Source organism: Haliotis rubra, unplaced genomic scaffold, assembly GCF_003918875.1.
Source record: "Haliotis rubra isolate DU_JTF1 unplaced genomic scaffold, ASM391887v1 Scf10, whole genome shotgun sequence".
Lineage (NCBI taxonomy): Eukaryota > Metazoa > Mollusca > Gastropoda > Lepetellida > Haliotidae > Haliotis > Haliotis rubra.
In genome coordinates, this window is record NW_025764892.1 from 820,868 (window position 1) to 839,852 (window position 18,985).

The 18,985-nt window shown below is 39.3% G+C and overlaps 1 protein-coding gene and 1 long non-coding RNA gene across 2 annotated transcripts; both read left to right on the top strand.

Moving 5' to 3' along the window:
* The first annotated feature begins 641 nt into the window (after positions 1 to 641).
* On the top strand, positions 642 to 4,884 carry LOC124265925 (tenascin-like). Its single transcript, XM_046700765.1, has 4 exons — positions 642 to 725; positions 1,457 to 1,509; positions 2,079 to 2,462; positions 4,880 to 4,884. Exons 1-4 carry the CDS (start codon positions 718 to 720, stop codon positions 4,882 to 4,884), a joined length of 450 nt encoding a protein of 149 aa, XP_046556721.1. The 5' UTR covers positions 642 to 717.
* Positions 4,885 to 9,876: 4,992 nt separating this feature from the next.
* On the top strand, positions 9,877 to 11,490 carry LOC124292408. Its single transcript, XR_006902454.1, has 3 exons — positions 9,877 to 9,969; positions 10,703 to 10,749; positions 11,319 to 11,490. It is a non-coding gene; the product is annotated as an uncharacterized LOC124292408 (long non-coding RNA).
* The last annotated feature ends 7,495 nt before the right edge of the window (positions 11,491 to 18,985 follow it).

The window sequence follows — 18,985 nt, forward strand, 5'->3', positions numbered from 1 at the left end:
CTATAATAAAACGATACATACGCTTTATATACATCCTATATATTACATTAGATTTGTCATCAGCGTTACATCAATATGAATCGGAAAGGACTGGATCTACACGATGTATATGTTACAGGGAATGTGCGAAACCAGGGATTTCATGTAATCCCTAAACGAGTCATTGATTTCGTGAAATCACTGTAACCCCAGGGATTTCATGTATTCCCTAAAATTTCAAGGGATTTCATGCTCACCTTTTCACGAACAGCTGGTTCATCACTATTCCATAGTGATGCATGTACACGTGCTCTGTCATCGAATCGCATGGTGACAATCACTAGATTGTCTGGTCCAGACCCCGATTTGTTTACAAACAATATCATACAGCTGTAATACTGCTGAAACAAATATCTGCACATGATATAGTCACAATTGAACAACCGATTCTACTTTTGGCAGAGATTTCTTGAGATTTCTTGAGATGAATGAGGAAAGGATTTTGTCGCTTCTATATTTATAAACAGTCCCTTTTACGGTATCAATTAACAGGCAGGCAAACTTTCACAACAATTACATCGTTTATATTTCCGTGTATTAGGCTGACTCAATGTCAAAACTCATGAGTCTCCAGTCAAGACTTTAACGGACAGGAAGCAGCACAGTTCTTTATAGTGACTACGTCAGTATCTCGTGAACGTAGGATTAGTTTGTGGAAGTGTACTTTGCTGCAACATCATGGCCTGGTAAGTCTCAGAACTTTACTCTGGACCTTGCTGTTATTATCTTACTGCAGGCGACTGTCTCGGTTTTAGGCCTATTTAGATGTTTCTAAATTTGAAAATATAACAACAATGAAAAATTTCCATCTAAACTTCAATTGGTCGACATTGATATCTTACAAAGACGGAAGAACAGCATGTTAAATATTCGTGACAGTGACGTTACGAGTCCAATTGTGGGGCAGGGGTCAAGAAACTAGCTATCACTAGCGTACGCATACACGACCTTTAATAACATTAACACTTTATTTGAGTCAAACATGGTTTGAATATTAACTTTGTATGTATCTTTTATGATCTACACTTCTAAATGTCCTCCAAAGACACACTGCGTTTTCGTAGATGCGTTCTTACTGAAAATCGATTATATACGATATATAATTATGAACGTACATTACAACATTTGATGTATGGACATCGTTAACGTATCATCAGATCTGTTTGTTTGTTATATAAATCATTCAAACGGGTTTGTAAATTATGTAAATGTGTAATTATTGTCGACGTCTATCCAAAAACCATGTTACTAGAAATATTTTTCTCAATGCATATTTCGCTCATACCGTGTCGTTAGGTTCATTTAACAGGGAATAACTGATTGTACCAACAAAACTGGTCCACGAATAGTTTGACACAATTCGTAAAGAGACGGTTCTGAGTGGTAATGATGAAATATTATTCAATTTTTTTTTCAGGAAGACTTTGTGGAAATACATGTACTGTATTATTTTTGCTGCTGCATACCAAGGTTTGTCCAGAAATTTATGTTTAAAAATTGCTTTGCATTACACTGGTCTTGTGGAAATGAATATCCCTGGTCTCGTCCCTAAATGGCTGTCGCTAATGTCGATACAGTGCAACTCATTCACCTTGCATGCTATTTTCTCAGTTAAAGAAATATTCCTGAAACGCCCTTAAAGCATATTAAAAAGGATATATGTATTAATAAACGTTTCGTTCCCACAGTGATATTTAAGAAAGCGAAATACACATCATTAATTTTAATGTAGGTGACAGGACATGATGATGTATTGTCGGATAATTTTCTAACAGTCGAGATAGTTTACTTTATTGTGCAGTTCAAGTCCCTTTCAATTCTCATTCATACAAAGCTGATGTAAAACCCAATGTAATAAACGCATGTATATCAAGCGTATATATCGTCATATTCCATTTCAACTCATGTCATTATCAGTTACGTTGCTCACAGAAAGGGCGGGTATGAAAATGGATCAGATTGAAAATGCAATTACAGGACACACTATCAGTTTACCACCAATGTCCACAGATAAATTTGTCTGATTTGCGCTCTTACAGGCCTGATGAGAGACTGCACAGCAACAAACATAACTGCGAAGACAGTTCCAGCGGCTGTCAGTCCTCAAATCAACGCTGGGAAAAGCTGTCCGGTCAACTGTTTGAGAGGAACCTGTACATTTCTTGATGATGGAAGTATTGAGTGCACGGATGGGTGTAACGATGGGTACATGGGGAAAATGTGTCAAGTCCTGTGCATGAACAAATGCTCAAAATGTGATCGAAAGAATGACGGCGTCTGTATCAAGTGTGATCACGGATACTTTGGTAAACAATGCCACAAATGTCCAAAAGCATGTGGGGGACAAGGATGTCTTAGTGATGGCAGCTGCAAGAAGGACTGTTTAGCCATCCATGTCTGTGGGAATCAATGTTTGCCCGGATGTGAGATATGTAATGAGACATTAGGTAAATGTCTGAAATGTGCCTACAATCTCATGGGAGATAACTGCAAGACCTCCTGTTCCGACAATTGTCGCTCTGTTTGTCCAACACAGAACTGCACGTCTCCGTGTGATAGGGACACGGGTCAATGTTTACATGGATGTAAGCCTGGTTTCTGGGGAGAACTATGTGCAGATCCATGTAGCTCCAGATGTCTAGACCAAAACTGTAATCAAACATCGGGACACTGTGTTAAATGCATAAAAGGCTACCATGGTCCTAAATGTCATTTGCCGTGTGTGAACTGCAAGGATAGTGGCTGCCTTCAATCATCAGGCACATGTAAGAAATGTGATGCTGGGTACTACGGACACACCTGTACACAAACCTGTTTCAACTGTTCCCTTAACGTCTGTGATCGAAACAATGGACTTTGTATCAACGTATCCTTGACAACGATGGAAATTGCCATGACTACAACAGTGTATGGTACGTACAGAAGTAATATATTTTCAGTTACGATTCTTTGTAGTGGATCGTATTATATGTGAAATTATAGTCATGTATATTTTTAAGACGTAGCCAGCTATGTAAGAACAAAATGGCTGAAATATACACACGTGCACTAATTAAGCACCACCTGCAGTTCAATTTGGTAAATTTTGGTCCACACAGTCGATCATACCGTAGCATACTGAAAAACACACTGAACGGACGTGCTTCACGCAATACATTGTATCTCAATTGTTATGGATCACCTGCTGTAAAGGCGCCAAGCAGATTACGGTATAAGTTCCTATGTGCGCTAAAGTTTTCTGAACTGATTTGAAACACGACAGTACTAAACATTAACTTTTCTTGACATGGGAAGACGTAGGCAACGATGGCAAGTTATTGGCATGGACTTTTTAACAAAACCAGGACTGGTTCAAATACTCCATTGACACTTACATGTCATCTCCAATATTACGACGTTTCTTTTGCCTTTCAGTATATGTGCACTCATGTTACAGAATTGGAGCGAAACACTGTGTATTCCGACTGCACCTGGACATCAGTTACTCACTATATCTCCAGTTACATTGGCATTGGCTGTCTTTGGTGCAGTCTCCTCCATACTGACCATCTTTCTTGTTTGTCGGTAGAGTAAACTATAGGTGTCTTGGCATAATTCGCATTGTGGAGGACACAAAAACAGTGGAGTGAGTGATTGAGTTTAGTTTTGTGCCGAGCTCAGCAATATTCCAGCTATATGGCAACGGTCTATGTAAAATAATCGAGTGTGGATCAGACAATCCAGGGATCAAAGAGCATGAGCATTGATCTACGCAATTGGGATACGATGACATATATCAGCCAATCGTCAGCGAACCTGACCTCCCGATCCCGTTAGTCGCTTCTTACGACAAGGGATGGATCATTTCTAACTAATCTTCACGGGTCCAAAAAACAGTTGGAGATATAAGTAGATAAGTGGTAAAGTTCTCCAAATCACCTGCTCAGAGTATTTGTCGCTGGCACAGTTAGACCTGCGATGACGTATGACAACATACCTCTATATAGATAATATATTCGTCCAGTTATACCCTAAATCTGAATGCGTGTCGCCTTACCCAACATTAGAAATGAAAAGTGTATGTGTAAAGAAGAAAACATATCGTTCAGAAGGTCGAAATTTGTGGCTTCAAGGAAGGACAGTAAAATCTGTATTAATACATGACATACCAAAGGCAAGGACATTCAGAGACACAAACAAAGAGCAGAATGAGTGTTAAGAGGTGGTCACATCTTACGGTCATGAGTGAGTGAGTGAGTTTAGTCTTAGGCCGCACTCAGTAATATAGCAGCTATATGGCGGATTATGGTCATAAACGTTGTTGACCGTAACTCATTTGAAACTGTAGTTTAATCGTAGTGCCATGTTACCACGGTGTACTACGGTCAACACAACAGTGCAGGAAGGTGAATTACGGTCATTTTGGGAGAACTAGGGTCAAACACGTTCATGCGGTAACAATAGGCTCTTACGATTCAAGCCATACAGCCGTAGAGACATTTGCTGAAGTTCAAAGTACGGTGATCTACTCTCGAACTGCGCTTAAATACGTCCATCTATGTTTAACTAAGGTCAAATACGGTTTACTACGTTTATCCCTCACTACGGTCAACTACGTGCGTGTCCGTAACATGTGAGCCCTGCTTCAACCATTTGCCTACTCCAGTTGAAAAAACCAAATGCTTGATATTCACAACATTACCAATTTCCAAGAAATTCCATTTTTTTTGCCTCCAAGTATAGTCTCTTTATGATTTATTTAAGTGTTGATTTCACTAAAGCCACTCAGTCTTTGAGATTAGTAGTGAATATGTTAGAATTACATTCTAATAAACTCAATGGTTAAATTTCAATGTTTCAGATTAGGAAGAGTTCAATCCAGTTTGATCACGTACAGAAGTGGTCATCAGCCAGCTGCCCGGGATGTAGTGTACGGTAATAATGAATACGATGAGATTAACGAGGAAATGATGGACCCAACTTCGGGTAACACAAACAGCGATGAACCTTATTACAGTCCCCTCGTTCATCTTGAATGATAGAACACGGCTTCATTACACACCTTTGTGACCTGTTTCACAGAATGATCAAATTTCGCTATTATGTAAAATGCTTTCTTGAATTATAGAATTTGGTATGGTGGATTCAAATTCATTATCATTGGGATAGAAAGGTAAAAGGAAAAATCCGATGCCCAAAGAAACTATAGGACTTGAATTACTCTGACGTCATGCCTTTGGGAAACTTTTTGAGAAGCTATTACTTAAACGAATAGAAACTAAATTGCTTGAAAATAATCCTTATTTCCCTGAGATACAATTTGGATTTAGAAAGGAACATGGGGCAGTTATGGGCGTTTTTGCTCTTATTGAATGTATCAGATATTACATTGAGAAAAAACTCTACAGCATATGCTGCCTTTTTAGGTAAATAAACAGCATTTGACAGAATATGGCACGATGGTCTATTTTACAAGTTACATCAACTGGACATCCAGGGAATCATCTGGAAACTACTGCACTACAGTTATACAAATAATATGCTTTTGTAAGATATAAGGGTGAAAACTCTGACAGGTATCCTGTTTAGCAAGGTGTTGGCCAAGGCAGTGTCATGTCGTCCTGGTTCTTCTTAGTGTTTATCAATGACTTGATTTCTTCTCTGAGACAGGCTAGTAATGGCCTAAGTGTGTGTGTGGTCTGAATGTTCCGACGATATTGCTTGCTGACGACACAACACTTCTTAGTACTTCACCAGAGGGATTTCAAATTGCTCTCGATATTGTACATACATATGCCAATAAATGGCGCTTAACATACAATCCTGCAAAAAGCACAGTAATGATTTTTGATAAAAGTAAACGTAAAGTTAAAACTGTAAACTACACTCTTGCAATGAAAACATTGCATCAGTAGATTCCACTACTTACGGCGGTATACTTCTAACGTCTGATTTAAAATGTAAATCTAGAATTGAAAAGTGTTGTCAGAAAGCATGACAGAGTGTTAATTCCCTTAAATTCTTGGGGCTAACTAACACTGACCTACATCCAGCTACCAGTGTTAAAATATGGCAAACAATGATTCTGAAAACAACTTTTATGGCTGTGAACTATTGTTTGACATTAAAGGGCAACAACTTTGTTTGCTAGAAAACACACAGCGGTACTTTGCCCGCAATGTCCAGGGACTAGATAAGAGATCTCCGTTTGAATCCACCATTGCAAACTTAGGATTGTGGACTACATTGATAAAAGTAAACTCCCGTTCTTTGGCTCTTTATGCAACACTAGTTGTGAGAATCTCATAAAACACTTATTCTGTGCTTCCATGGCTAATACGTCCCGAAAATCAGTTATTTGTGGAGATCTTGGGTCTGTTTTGTGCAAATGCAACCTTAGAAACTACATATATACTCATTTATACAGTGGTTCATCCCCCCCCCCCCCAAAGACCCCAAAACACCAGTTGAGACGAATTCTAAACAGACATGTTCACGAATGTGAAGAACAAATGTGGCGTAACAAAGTATCACTTAATGCAGGACTGTATCGTTACATGCGAGCTCATACATCCCTGATATATCACATACTTTTCAACTTAGCATTTTTATAGCCTGAACACAGAGCAGCCTTGCGATTGTGTTTGAAAATTTCATCACGAAATAAAATTTCAAAAGAATGTTTGCTTTGTAACAAGCACGCTTATGATTATGACAACCATGTGATACTACACTGTGAAAAATTATTACCTCTCCGAAATAACTTTTTCTCATCTCTGATTGATCTACTTGATGTTGAAACCTATGTAAATTTTGAAATGTTGGAAGACGATGAAATGCTGTCAACTCTCCAAAGTGCAGATACACAGTTCACACGATCCCTAGTGCGGGACACGTACCATGTTGTCATTATAAACTTTGCAAAATAGGTCTATCATTTGAAACCATATCTTGAGTTTGTATTTTAATGGAGACACTCTGCGTACAAGTGATGCTATCCCTTTGTGAATGTTTCATTATATCTCTGTCATATCAATTGTCAACTATGATTGAATTCATGCATCAATAATCTTCGGATTGATTTCTGGATGAAATAAAGAATCTCTCTCAGCATATTTTCCCTTGATGGTTTTTCTGGGTCTTTTTCTGGAGCTACATTGATCTGCACATAGTTCTCCCATGAAACCAGGCTTACATCCATGTAAACATCGACCCGTGTCCCTATCACACGGAGACGTGCAGTTCTGTGATGGACAGACAGAGCGACAGTTGTCGGAACAGGTGATCTTGCAGTTCTCTCCCAACAGATTGTAGGCACATTTCTGACATTTACCTTATGTCTCATTTCCGGGCAAACATTTATCCCCACAGACATGGATGGCTAAACAGTCCTTGCAGCTGCCATCACTAAGACACCCTTGTCCTCTACATGCATTTCAGTTTAAGTAAACTTAGGCTCAGTATTATTCGTTACACTGCTATACTGAGTCTCACAAAAACTAGTAGAAGGTCGCGTCAGCTAACCCTTGTGTGGCCTATGACCGTCCATTAAAACGCGAGACGACTGAAAGAATTGAACCAATCACAAAACGGCTACTGTTTGGGGTTCGGTGGGACGTTTTCAAAATTGTCTCTACCCTGATCACTGACACTGATCTCTCAACATAAAACACAGATATTTGACCTGCAGTACATATGCTTTGGGGTTTCTGATGACATGGTTACTACTCCTCACAAAACCTTAAACAACACAAATTTGTAGTTTCATTACATTTTCATTTTCGAAATTGCAAATCATGGAATGATGCAATAGAAAGGTGAAACATATGCACACGATTAGCAAAATGAAATGAAATGGTATTGAGCAATAATCGACTTACAAATCATCAAAAGCATGTACCCGCGAAACAGTCGTGCAAAATGTGCTGCATTGATGGAGCAAAATGTAAACATTAAGGTTCAAGTCAGTGTTGGACAATGAAGCAGTGTTCAGTAACGCGTATGGGGGTGAACATGGAGACCGTAAACACGACTTCCAATAATGTCCCAAGCATGTTCAATGGGGTTAAGATCAAGTGACCTTGCTGGCCAGTCCATATGTGTGATTTTGTTGATCTAAACAACATCGTTAACAACTCTTTCTCGGGCATTATCAACAATGGACGGACATTGTCACCCATAACAATGAAGGTAGGACCCGCTTGTTGTAACAGAGGAATGATTACAGGTAGGTTTACACCGATCAGGGCGCATTTGTGAAGAGTGGAGCACATTCATGCCACACATTTCGCATGTTGTTTCTGAGGGTGGTTGTGTTTGGAATATTGACAAAAGGTCATGCGTTCTTTGATGTTTATTTCATTTCGGAAAAATCGCTATGCGGAAAATAGCAATCGGAATGGTTCGAGTACAAACGTTTTTGAGGTAAATTATTGTCCGCAAATGTTATTGAACTTCGCGATCACTCGGAAGTAAAATAGCTGTTCTGTTTTCGTTGCGACCTTCTACTAGGGTTTCGCGATTTGAAGAATCGCTATAGCGAGTGCTGAGGGTTTGATAGACTAAGCCAGATAAGTTTACTTTATAAGACTACTGTACATTTGGACATATGTGACAATGTGTACCAAAATATCCTTGATCACACTTCATACAGACGCTTGCATTCTTTCGATCACATTTTGAGCATTTGTTCCTGCACGGGAAGTTACACATTATCCCCTGTATCGTTACACCCATCCGTGCAGTCAATGCATCCATCATGAAGAAATGTATAGGTTCCTCCCCAAACAGTAGGCCGGGCAGCTTTTCTCAGCGTAGACTAATGGACGGACACTTGCCTCCGAAGTTATAGTGTTTGTTGATGTGCAGTCCTCATCATGCCTGTAAAAGCGCAAAACAAATATACAAATATATAGGTAGACATTGGCGGTAAATTGATAATGGACGAGAATAAAATGTGTCCTGTTATTGCATTTTCAGAATCTTTCAGTTTCAAACCTTCCTTTTTCTGTAAACCTTTTTCATCAGCGTTACATCAATATGAATCGGAAAGGACTGGATCTACACGATGTATATGTTACAGGGAATGTGTGAAACCAGGGATTTCACGTAATCCCTAAACGAGTCATTGATTTCGTTGAAATCACTGTGACCCCAGGGATTTCATGTATTCCTAAAAATTTCAAAGGGATTTCATGCTCACCTTTTCACGAACAGCTGGTTCATCACTATTCCATAGTGATTCATGTACACATGCTCTGTCATCGATAAAATATGGTACTTGTTGGTCCCTGCCTGGGGCTCGGCATTAATGGGTACAATAAGGACTGGTTGGCTCGGAGTCAGTATAATGTGTCTGAGTGGGGTATTCATGCTTCACTGCAGCATGGTACCTCAGTGGGCTAGCACTATTAAACCAGCTTAAGTCTGGGCTAGTACAAGCAGCCGCACATACACATACACACGCATTCACGTCGTCATATGAGCGAAATATTCTCAAGCACGACGTAAAACCCAATTTCACCTCACCTCTGTCATCGAATCGCATGGTGACAATCACTAGATTGTCTGGTCCAGACCCTGATTTGTTTACAAACAATATCATACAGCTGTAATACTGCTGAAACAAATATCTGCTCATGATATAGTCACAATTGAACAACCGACTCTGCTTTTGGCAGAGATTTCTTATGAATGAGGAAAGGGTTTTGTCGCTTCTATATTTATAAACAGTCCCTTTTACGGTATCAATTAACAGGCGGGCAAACTTTCACAACAATTACATCGTTTATATTTCCGTGTATTAGGCTGACTCAATGTCAAAACTCAAGAGTCTCCAGTCAAAACGTTAACCGACAGGAAGCAGCACAGTTCTTTATAGTGACTACGTCAGTATCTCGTTAACGTAGGATTAGTTTGTGGAAGTGTACTTTGCTGCAACATCATGGCCTGGTAAGTCTCAGAACTTTACTCTGGACCTTGCTGTTATTATCTTACTGCAGGCGACTGTCTCGGTTGTAGGCCTATTTAGATGTTTCTAAATTTGAAAATATAAGAACAATGAAAAATTTCCATCTAAACCTCAATTGGTCGATATTGATATCATACAAAGACGGAAGAACAGCATGTTAAATGTTCGTGACAGTGACGTTACGAGTCCAAATGTGGGGCAGGGGTCAAGAAACTAGCTATCACTAGCGTACGCATACACCACATTTCATAACATTAACACTTTATTTGAGTCAAACATGGTTTGAATATTAACTTTTTATGTATCTTTTATGATCTACACTTCTAAATGTCCTCCAAAGACACACTGCGTTTTCGTAGATGCGTTCTTACTGAAAATCGATTATATACGATATATAATTATGAACATACATTACAACATTTGATGTATGAACATCGTTAACGTATCATCAGATCTGTTTGTTTGTTTTATAAATCATTCAAACTGGTTTGTAAATTATGTAAATGTGTAATTATTGTCGACGTCTATCCAAAAACCATGTTACGAGAAATATTTTTCTCAATGCATATTTCGCTCATACCGTGTCATTAGGTTCCTTTAACAGGGAATAACTGATTGTACCAACAAAACTGGTCCACGAATAGTTCCACACAATTCGTAAAGAGACGGTTCTGAGTGGTAATGATGAAATATTATTCAATTATTTTTTTTCAGGAAGACTTTGTGGAAATACTGTATTATTTTTGCTGCTGCATACCAAGGTTTGTCCAGAAACTTATGTTTAAAAATTGCTTTGCATTACACTGGTCTTGTGGAAATGTATATCCCTGGTCTCGTCCCTAAATGGCTGTCGCTAATGTCGATACATTGCAACTCACTCACCTTGCATGCGATTTTCGCAGTTAAAGAAATATTCCTGAAACGCCCTTAAAGCATATTAAAAAGGATATATGTATTAATAAACGTTTCGTGCCTTCAGTGATATTTAAGAAATCGAAATACACATCATCAATTTTAATGTAGGTCACAGGACATGATGATGTAATGTTGGATAATTTTCTAACAGTCGAGATCGTTTACTTTATTGTGTTGTTCAAGTCCTTTTCAATTCTCATTCATAAAACGCTGATGTAAAACCCAATGTGATATAGCGCATGTATATCAAGCGTATATATCGTCATATTCAGTTTGAACTCGCGTCATTATCAGTTACGTTGCTCACAGAAAGGGAAGGTATGAAAAGGATCAGATTGAAAATGCAATTACACGACACACTATCAGTTTACCACCAATGTCCATCGATAAATTTGTCTGATTTGCGCTCTTACAGGCCTGATGAGAGAGACTGCACAGCAACAAACATAACTACGAAGACAGTTCCAGCGGCTGTCAGTCCACCAATCAACGCTGGAAAAAGCTGTCCGGTCAACTGTTTGAGAGGAACCTGTACATTTCTTGATGATGGAAATATTGACTGCACGGATGGGTGTAACGATGGGTACATGGGAAAATGTGTAACTTCCGTGCATAAACAAATGCTCAAAATGTGATCGAAAGAATCACGGCGTCTGTATCAAGTGTGATCACGGATACTTTGGTAAACAATGTCACAAATGTCCAAATGCATGTGGAGGACAAGGATGTCTTAGTGATGGCAGCTGCAAGAAGGACTGTTTAGCCATCCATGTCTGTGGGGATAAATGTTTGGCCGGATGTGAGATATGTAATGAGACATTAGGTAAATGTCAGAAATGTGCCTACAATCTCATTGGAGAGAACTGTAAGACCTCCTGTTCCGACAATTGTCACTCTGTTTGTCCAACACAGAACTGCACGTCTCCGTGTGATAGGGACACGGGTCGATGTTTACATGGATGTAAGTCTGGTTTCTGGGGAGAGCTATGTGCAGATCCATGTAGCTCCAGATGTCTAGACCAAAACTGTAATCAAACATCGGGACACTGTGTTAAATGCATAAAAGGCTACCATGGTCCTAAATGTCATTTGCCATGTGTGAACTGCAAGGACAGTGGCTGCCTTCGATCATCAGGCACATGTAGAAACTGTGATCCTGGTTACTATGGACACACCTGTACACATACCTGTTTCAACTGTTCCCCTAACGTCTGTGATCGAAACAATGGACTTTGTATGAACGTATCCATGACCACTATTATAGGTATATGTATTGATCTCTATCGAATGAAACCAGGTTTAAAGACTGTTAATTGGAATTCGATATTGTACACATTTAGAAACTAGGATCGTTACATACGGAATTGTATGCTGGAATGTTTGACTATGTTTAAAGTAACTTAATTAAGCACCCGTTGTATTTCCTCTGAAGGGCCATTTCTCGGAAGGGAAGAGTTCGCACAAATACATCATGCATCATGCATACATTCAGTCATAAAATGCCGACTTGAATGACAAGGGTTCACTTGTTTTCTGAATACAGAAGCTATGGCTAGGTGAGCGAGACGTGTTACTGCTGTGTTCAGAAAACAAGTGAACTCTTCCCTCTCCACAAACAAACACATTTCTGACCTCAATCTCAAACAATAATTTATTGGGCAAAACAGGCTATCTGACCACGATTCATGGTTTCCTCAAACTTGACTTTTAACAAACCAGGACTGGTTCAAATACTCCATTGACACTTACATGTCATCTCCAATATTACGACGTTTCTTTTGCCTTTCAGTATATATGCACACTCATGTTACAGAATTGGGCAACACAAGTATTCCGACTGCACCTGGACATCAGTTACTCACTATATCTCCAGTTACATTGGCATTGGCTGTCTTTGGTGCAGTCTCCTCCATACTGACCATCTTTCTTGTTTGTCGGTAGGTAAACTATAGGTGTCTTGGCATAATTCGCATTGTGGAGGACACAAAAACAGTGGAGTGAGTGATTGAGTTTAGTTTTGTGCCGAGCTCAGCAATATTCCAGCTATATGGCAACGGTCTGTAAATAATCGAGTCTGGATCAGACAATCCAGGGATCAAGAGCATGAGCATTGATCTACGCAATTGGGATACGATGACATATATCAACCAAGTCAGCGAACCTGACCTCCCGATCCCATTAGTCGCTTCTTACGACAAGCATGGATCATTTCTAACCCCAATCTTCACGGGTCCAAAAACGGTGGAGATATAAGTAGATAAGTGGTAAAGTTCTAAAATCACCTGCTCCGAGTATATGTCGCTGTCACAGTTAGGCCTGTGATGACATGTGACAACATACCTCTATAAGATAATATATTCGTCCAGTTATACCTAAATCTGAATGCCCGTCGCCTTACCAACACATTAGAAATGAAAAGTGTATGTGTAAAAAGAAGAAAACATATCGTTCCAGAAAGGTCGAAATTTGTGGCTTCAAGGAAGGACAGTAAAGTCTGTATTAATACATGACATGCCAAAAGGCAAGGACATTGAGAGACACAAACGAAGAGCAGAATGAGTGTTAAGAGGTGGTCACATCTTATGGTCATGAGTGAGTGAGTGAGTTTAGTCTTAGGCCGCACTCAGTAATATAGCAGCTATATGGCCGATTACGGTCATAAACGTTGTTGACCGTAACTCATTTGAAACGGTAGTTTAATCGTAGTGCCATGTTACCACGGTTTACTACGGTCAACACAACGGTGCAGGAAGGTCAATTACGGTCTCCTTGGGAGAAATAGGGTCAAACACGTTCATGCGGTAACAATAGGGTCTTACGATTCAAGCCATACAGCCGTAGAGACATTTTGAGCGTGTTGAAAATTATTTGGTCTAACCACGGCCAAATCGTGGGTTTGCTGAAGTTCAAAGTACGGTGATCTACTCTTGAACTGCGCTTAAATACGTCCATCTATGTTTAACTAAGGTCAAATACGGTTTACTACGTTTATCCCTCACTACGGTCAACTACGTGCGTGTCCGTAACATGTGAGCCCTGCTTCAACCATTTACCGTACTCTAGTTGAAAAATCCAAATGCTTGATATTCACAACATTACCAATTACAAAGGAATTCCAATCATTTTACCTCCAAGTATAGTCTCTTTATGATTTATTTAAGTGTTGATTTCACTAAAGCCACTCAGTCTTTGAGATTAGTAGTGAATATGTTACAATTACATTCTGATAAATTTGATTAAGTTTCAGTGTTTCAGATTCGGAAGAGTTCAGTCCAGTTTGATCACCAACAGAAGTGGTCATCAGCCAGCTGCCCGGAATGTAGTATACGGTAATAATGAATACGGTGAGATTAACGAGGAAATGATGGACCCAACTTAGGGTAACACAAACAGCGATGAACCTTATTACAGTCCCTTCGTTCATCTTTAGCTGAAGACCAAATGTCGAGGCAGTTTCCAGAACATGCATCGTGGATCATTCCACACCGGTTTTAGTTCCCGTGCGATTTGAATCCTTTGAGCACCATATATGTGCTATTACGGATGTCTGACTTGGAATATCAGCTGGTGACATAGCGCCCCCGTGGAGGAAAACTCGTCATGTCTTTTTTTGTGTAATATATACTTCAAGCAAAAAGAATGGGAACACCTTAAAATCTGATAGTCATAACTAAACTTAAACGTGTTGAGGTCAATTAAAACTTTAAAGGGCACTTTAACCGACATGTTGGGTTGTGCAGTGAAGCAACTGATTCAATATTCGTTTTGAGTGAAAGGAAATATTGTGAAAACAGCGAAAAACAAGGGTGCTGAAACACACCAGCACCAGTGTCTCATTACACACCTTTGTGACCTGTTTCACAAAGTGATTAAATTTCGCTATGTGCCTTTTAATTATAGACTTGGTATGGTGATTCCAATCGAGAAAGGTAAAAAGGAGAAATCCGATGCCCGAAACTATAGGGGAATTACTCTGAGAAGCTATAACTCAAACGAATAGAAACTAAATTGCTTGAAAATAATCCTTATTTCCCTGACATACTCCAAATTGGATTTAGAAAGGAACATAGGGCAGGTATGTGCCTTTTTGCTCTTATTGAATGTATCAGATATTAAATTGAGAAAAAACTCTACAGTATATGCTGCTTTTTTAGGTAACTAAAAAGCATTTGACAGAATATGGCACAATGGTCTATTTTACAAGTTACATCAACTGGACATCCGGGGAAACATCTGGAAACTACTGCACTACAGTTATACAAATAGTTATGCTGTTGTAAGATATAAGGGTGAAAACTCTGACAGGTATCCTGTTTAGCAAGGTGTTGGCCAAGGCAGTGTCATGTCGTCCTGGTTTTTCTTAGTGTTTATCAATGACTTGATTTCTTCTCTGAGACAGGCTAGTAATGGCCTAAGTGTGTGTGTGGTCTGAATGTTCCGACTATATTGCTTGCTGACGACACAACACTTCTTAGTACTTCACCAAAGGGACTTAAAATTGCTCTCGATACTGTACACAGATATGTCAATAAATGGCGCTTAACATACAATCCTTCAAAAGCACAGTAATCATATTTGATAAAAAAATAAACGTAAAGTTAACACTGTAAACTACACTCTTGGCAATGAAAACATTGCATCAGTAGATTCCACTACTTACGGCGGTATACTTCTAACGTCTGATTTAAAATGTAAATCTAGAATTGAAAAGTGTTCTCAGAAAGCATGACAGAGTGTTAATTCCCTTAAATTCTTGGGGCTAAATAACACTGACCTAGTTGCTACATCCAGCTACCAGTGTTAAGATATGGCAAACAATGATTCTGAAAACAACTTTTATGGCTGTGAAGTATTGTTTGACATTAAAGGGCAACAACTTTGTTTGCTAGAAAACACACAGCGGTACTTTGCCCGCACTGTCCAGGGACTAGATAAGAAATCTCCGTTTGAATCCACCATTGCAAACTTAGAATTGTGGACTACATTGATAAAAGTAAACTCCAGTTCTTTGGCTCTTTATGCAACACTAGTTGTGAGAATCTCATAAAACACATATTCTGTGCTTTCACGGCTAATACGACCGGAAAATCAGTTATTTGTGGAGATCTTGGGTCTGTTTTGTGCAAATGCAACCTTAGAAACTACTTATATACTCATTTATACAGTGGTTCACCCCCAAAAAAAAAAAACCACAAAAAAAAACGCACACAAAAACAGACACAAAAAACAAGTGGAGACGAATTGTAAACAGACATGTTCACGAATGTGAGAAGAACAAATGTGGCGTAACAAAGTATCATAATGCAGACAGTCTCGTTACATGCGAGCTCATACATCACTGATATATCACATACTTTTTGAACTTAGCATTTTTATAGCCTGACACAGAGCAGCCTTGCGATTGTGTTTGAAAATTTCATCACGAAATAAAATCTCAAAGAATGTTTGGTTTGTAACAAAGCACGCTTATGATTATGACAATCATGTGATACTACACTGTGAAGATTATTACCTCTCGAAATAACTTTTTTACTCATCTCTGATTGATCTTGATGTTGAAACCTATGTAATTTTGAAATGTTGGAAGACGATGAAATGCTGTCAACTCTCCAAAGTGCAGATACACAGTTCACACGATCCCTAGTGCGGGACACATACAATGTTGTCATTATAAACTTTGCAAAATATGCCTATCATTTGAAACCATATCTTGAGTTTGTATTTTAATGGAGACACTCTGTGTACAAGTGACGCTATCCCTTTGTGAATGTTTCATTATATCTCTGTACATATCAATTGTCAACTATGAATGACATTGTCCTGTATGTAAATAGTAATGTGTTTTATGTTTGATTGAATTCATGCATCAATAATCTTCGGATTAATATCTGGATGAAATAAAGAATCTCTCTCAGCATATTTTCCCTTGATGTTTTTTTCTGGGTCTTTTTCTGGAGCTACATTGATCTGCACATAGCTCTCCACAGAAACCAGGCTTACATCCATGTAAACATCGACCCGTGTCTCTATCACACGGAGACGTGCAGTTCTGTGATGGACAGACAGAGCGACAGTTGTCGGAACAGGTGATCTTGCAGTTCTCTCCCATGAGATTGTAGGCACATTTCTGACATTTATGTCTCATTGCATATCTCACATCCGGGCAAACATTTATCCCCACAGACATGGATGACTAAACAGTCCTTCTTGCAGCTGCCATCACTAAGACACCCTTGTCCTCCACATGCATTTCAGTTTAAAGTAAACTTAGGCTCCAGTATTATTCGTTACACTGCTATACTGAGTCTAACAAACTAGTAGAAGGTCGCGTCAGCTAACCCTTGTGTGGCCTTTGTCCGTCAATCAAACGCAGAGACGACCAGAAAGATTGAATGAACCAATTACAAAGGCGGCTACTGTTTGGGGTTCGGTGGGACGTTTTCAAAGTGTTCACCAAGTCACCGGGGCGGCGAGGTAGCCTCCTGGTTAAAGCGTTCGTTCGTCACGCCGTAGACCCGGGTTCGATTCCCCACATATGTACAATGTGTGAAGCCCATTTCTGGTGCCACTGCCGTGATATTGCTGGAATATTGCTAACAGCGGCGTTAAACTAAACTCACTCACTCACTCATCAAGTCACCGAGTCTGACCATCTACAGTAGCTTGGAGGGGTTAATTCCCATAAATCAGCCTTATGAAGAGGGGAAGTCACCATGCCCCGCCCTAGACCGTTCAATACCAATATATGAAACACGGACAATTGTGATCTTTAATATCATTATTGAAATACTTATGCTTCTTAAAATACGTACTCCAAAGGCCATTTTGAAACACATGTTCGCGAAGCACATTACTGTCAGTCATCTGACGTTATACATCCCCTGGGGCGGTGGGGTAGTCAAGTGGTTAAAGCGTTCGCTCGTCACGCCGAAGACCCGGGTTCGATTCCCCACATGGGTACAATGTGAGAAGCCCATTATGGTGTCCCCCGCCGTGTTATTGCTGGAATATTGCTAAAAGCGGCGTAAAACTTGACTCACTCACTCACTCACTTATATATCCCCATTATACTGTAGCTGTAGATTATTATCATCTGTTGAACCATACACATATAGAGACGATATTGAAGCTGAACGATCAAGGCTGTCTCCATACCCAAGTTCGACCCCCCACTCCCCACTTGTTTAGTATCTTGTGTTACCCACCGGTATTCCTGGAATAATACTAAAAGCGGCTTAAAAACATTTCTACACAGTTCACATAATAATACATATATTAGTTTTAATACCTTACCTATGCCGACATAGCGCCTAAAGGCTTGACATGTTTATAATGCTACATTAGCTGTCACTTATCTGTTCTTATGTCACACAGATGACTTGCTTCAGACCTGTTTGTAATGTACCTCATGATACATATCTCCTAATTTTGTAACAAACAAAATTTGCGTTTTCAAATGAGTTACACGATTTCATGATTTTTATGTCCCATATACTAGCACTACTGGGCATGTTTATCACGTGTTGAAAAACCAACAGCACATTTTTTAATCTCTTACGGAACATCCCTTTGGGTGTCAGTGTGTTCACTACATGAACATAAGAAGGGCAATAAGATCATGTTTACGCGTCCACTTCAAAGAAATGAACATAAGAAGGGACTCATATTCCTATTTTAGGAAAGGTACCGGTTCACTATTTTATCGATACATATATATTTCTAATTGAATGGGAAATTAGCCCTTCCCACATACAATACACTCATGTAAGGTACAGTAAAGGAATTTATCTAAATGAAAAATGTTTTGTTTTTGTGAAAGCAGAAAACGTGTAAGCATTCATCCATGCTTGCCAGATCACCGGATAAAAAGCGTGAAATGAAGCGTACATTTAACGACCACGTTTGTTCAGACCCCCCTGGGCTAATGCTTCACTGTGAGAAATCATACTAATATATCCCAAACTCCATACACCGCTCTTCAGAGAGACAACGTGGATACATTCTTACTTTACCAAGTCATAACATGAATTTATTATTTGAGTTCTGGTGATTATCATCAGCAAGTTCCCCTACAGTGTTTGA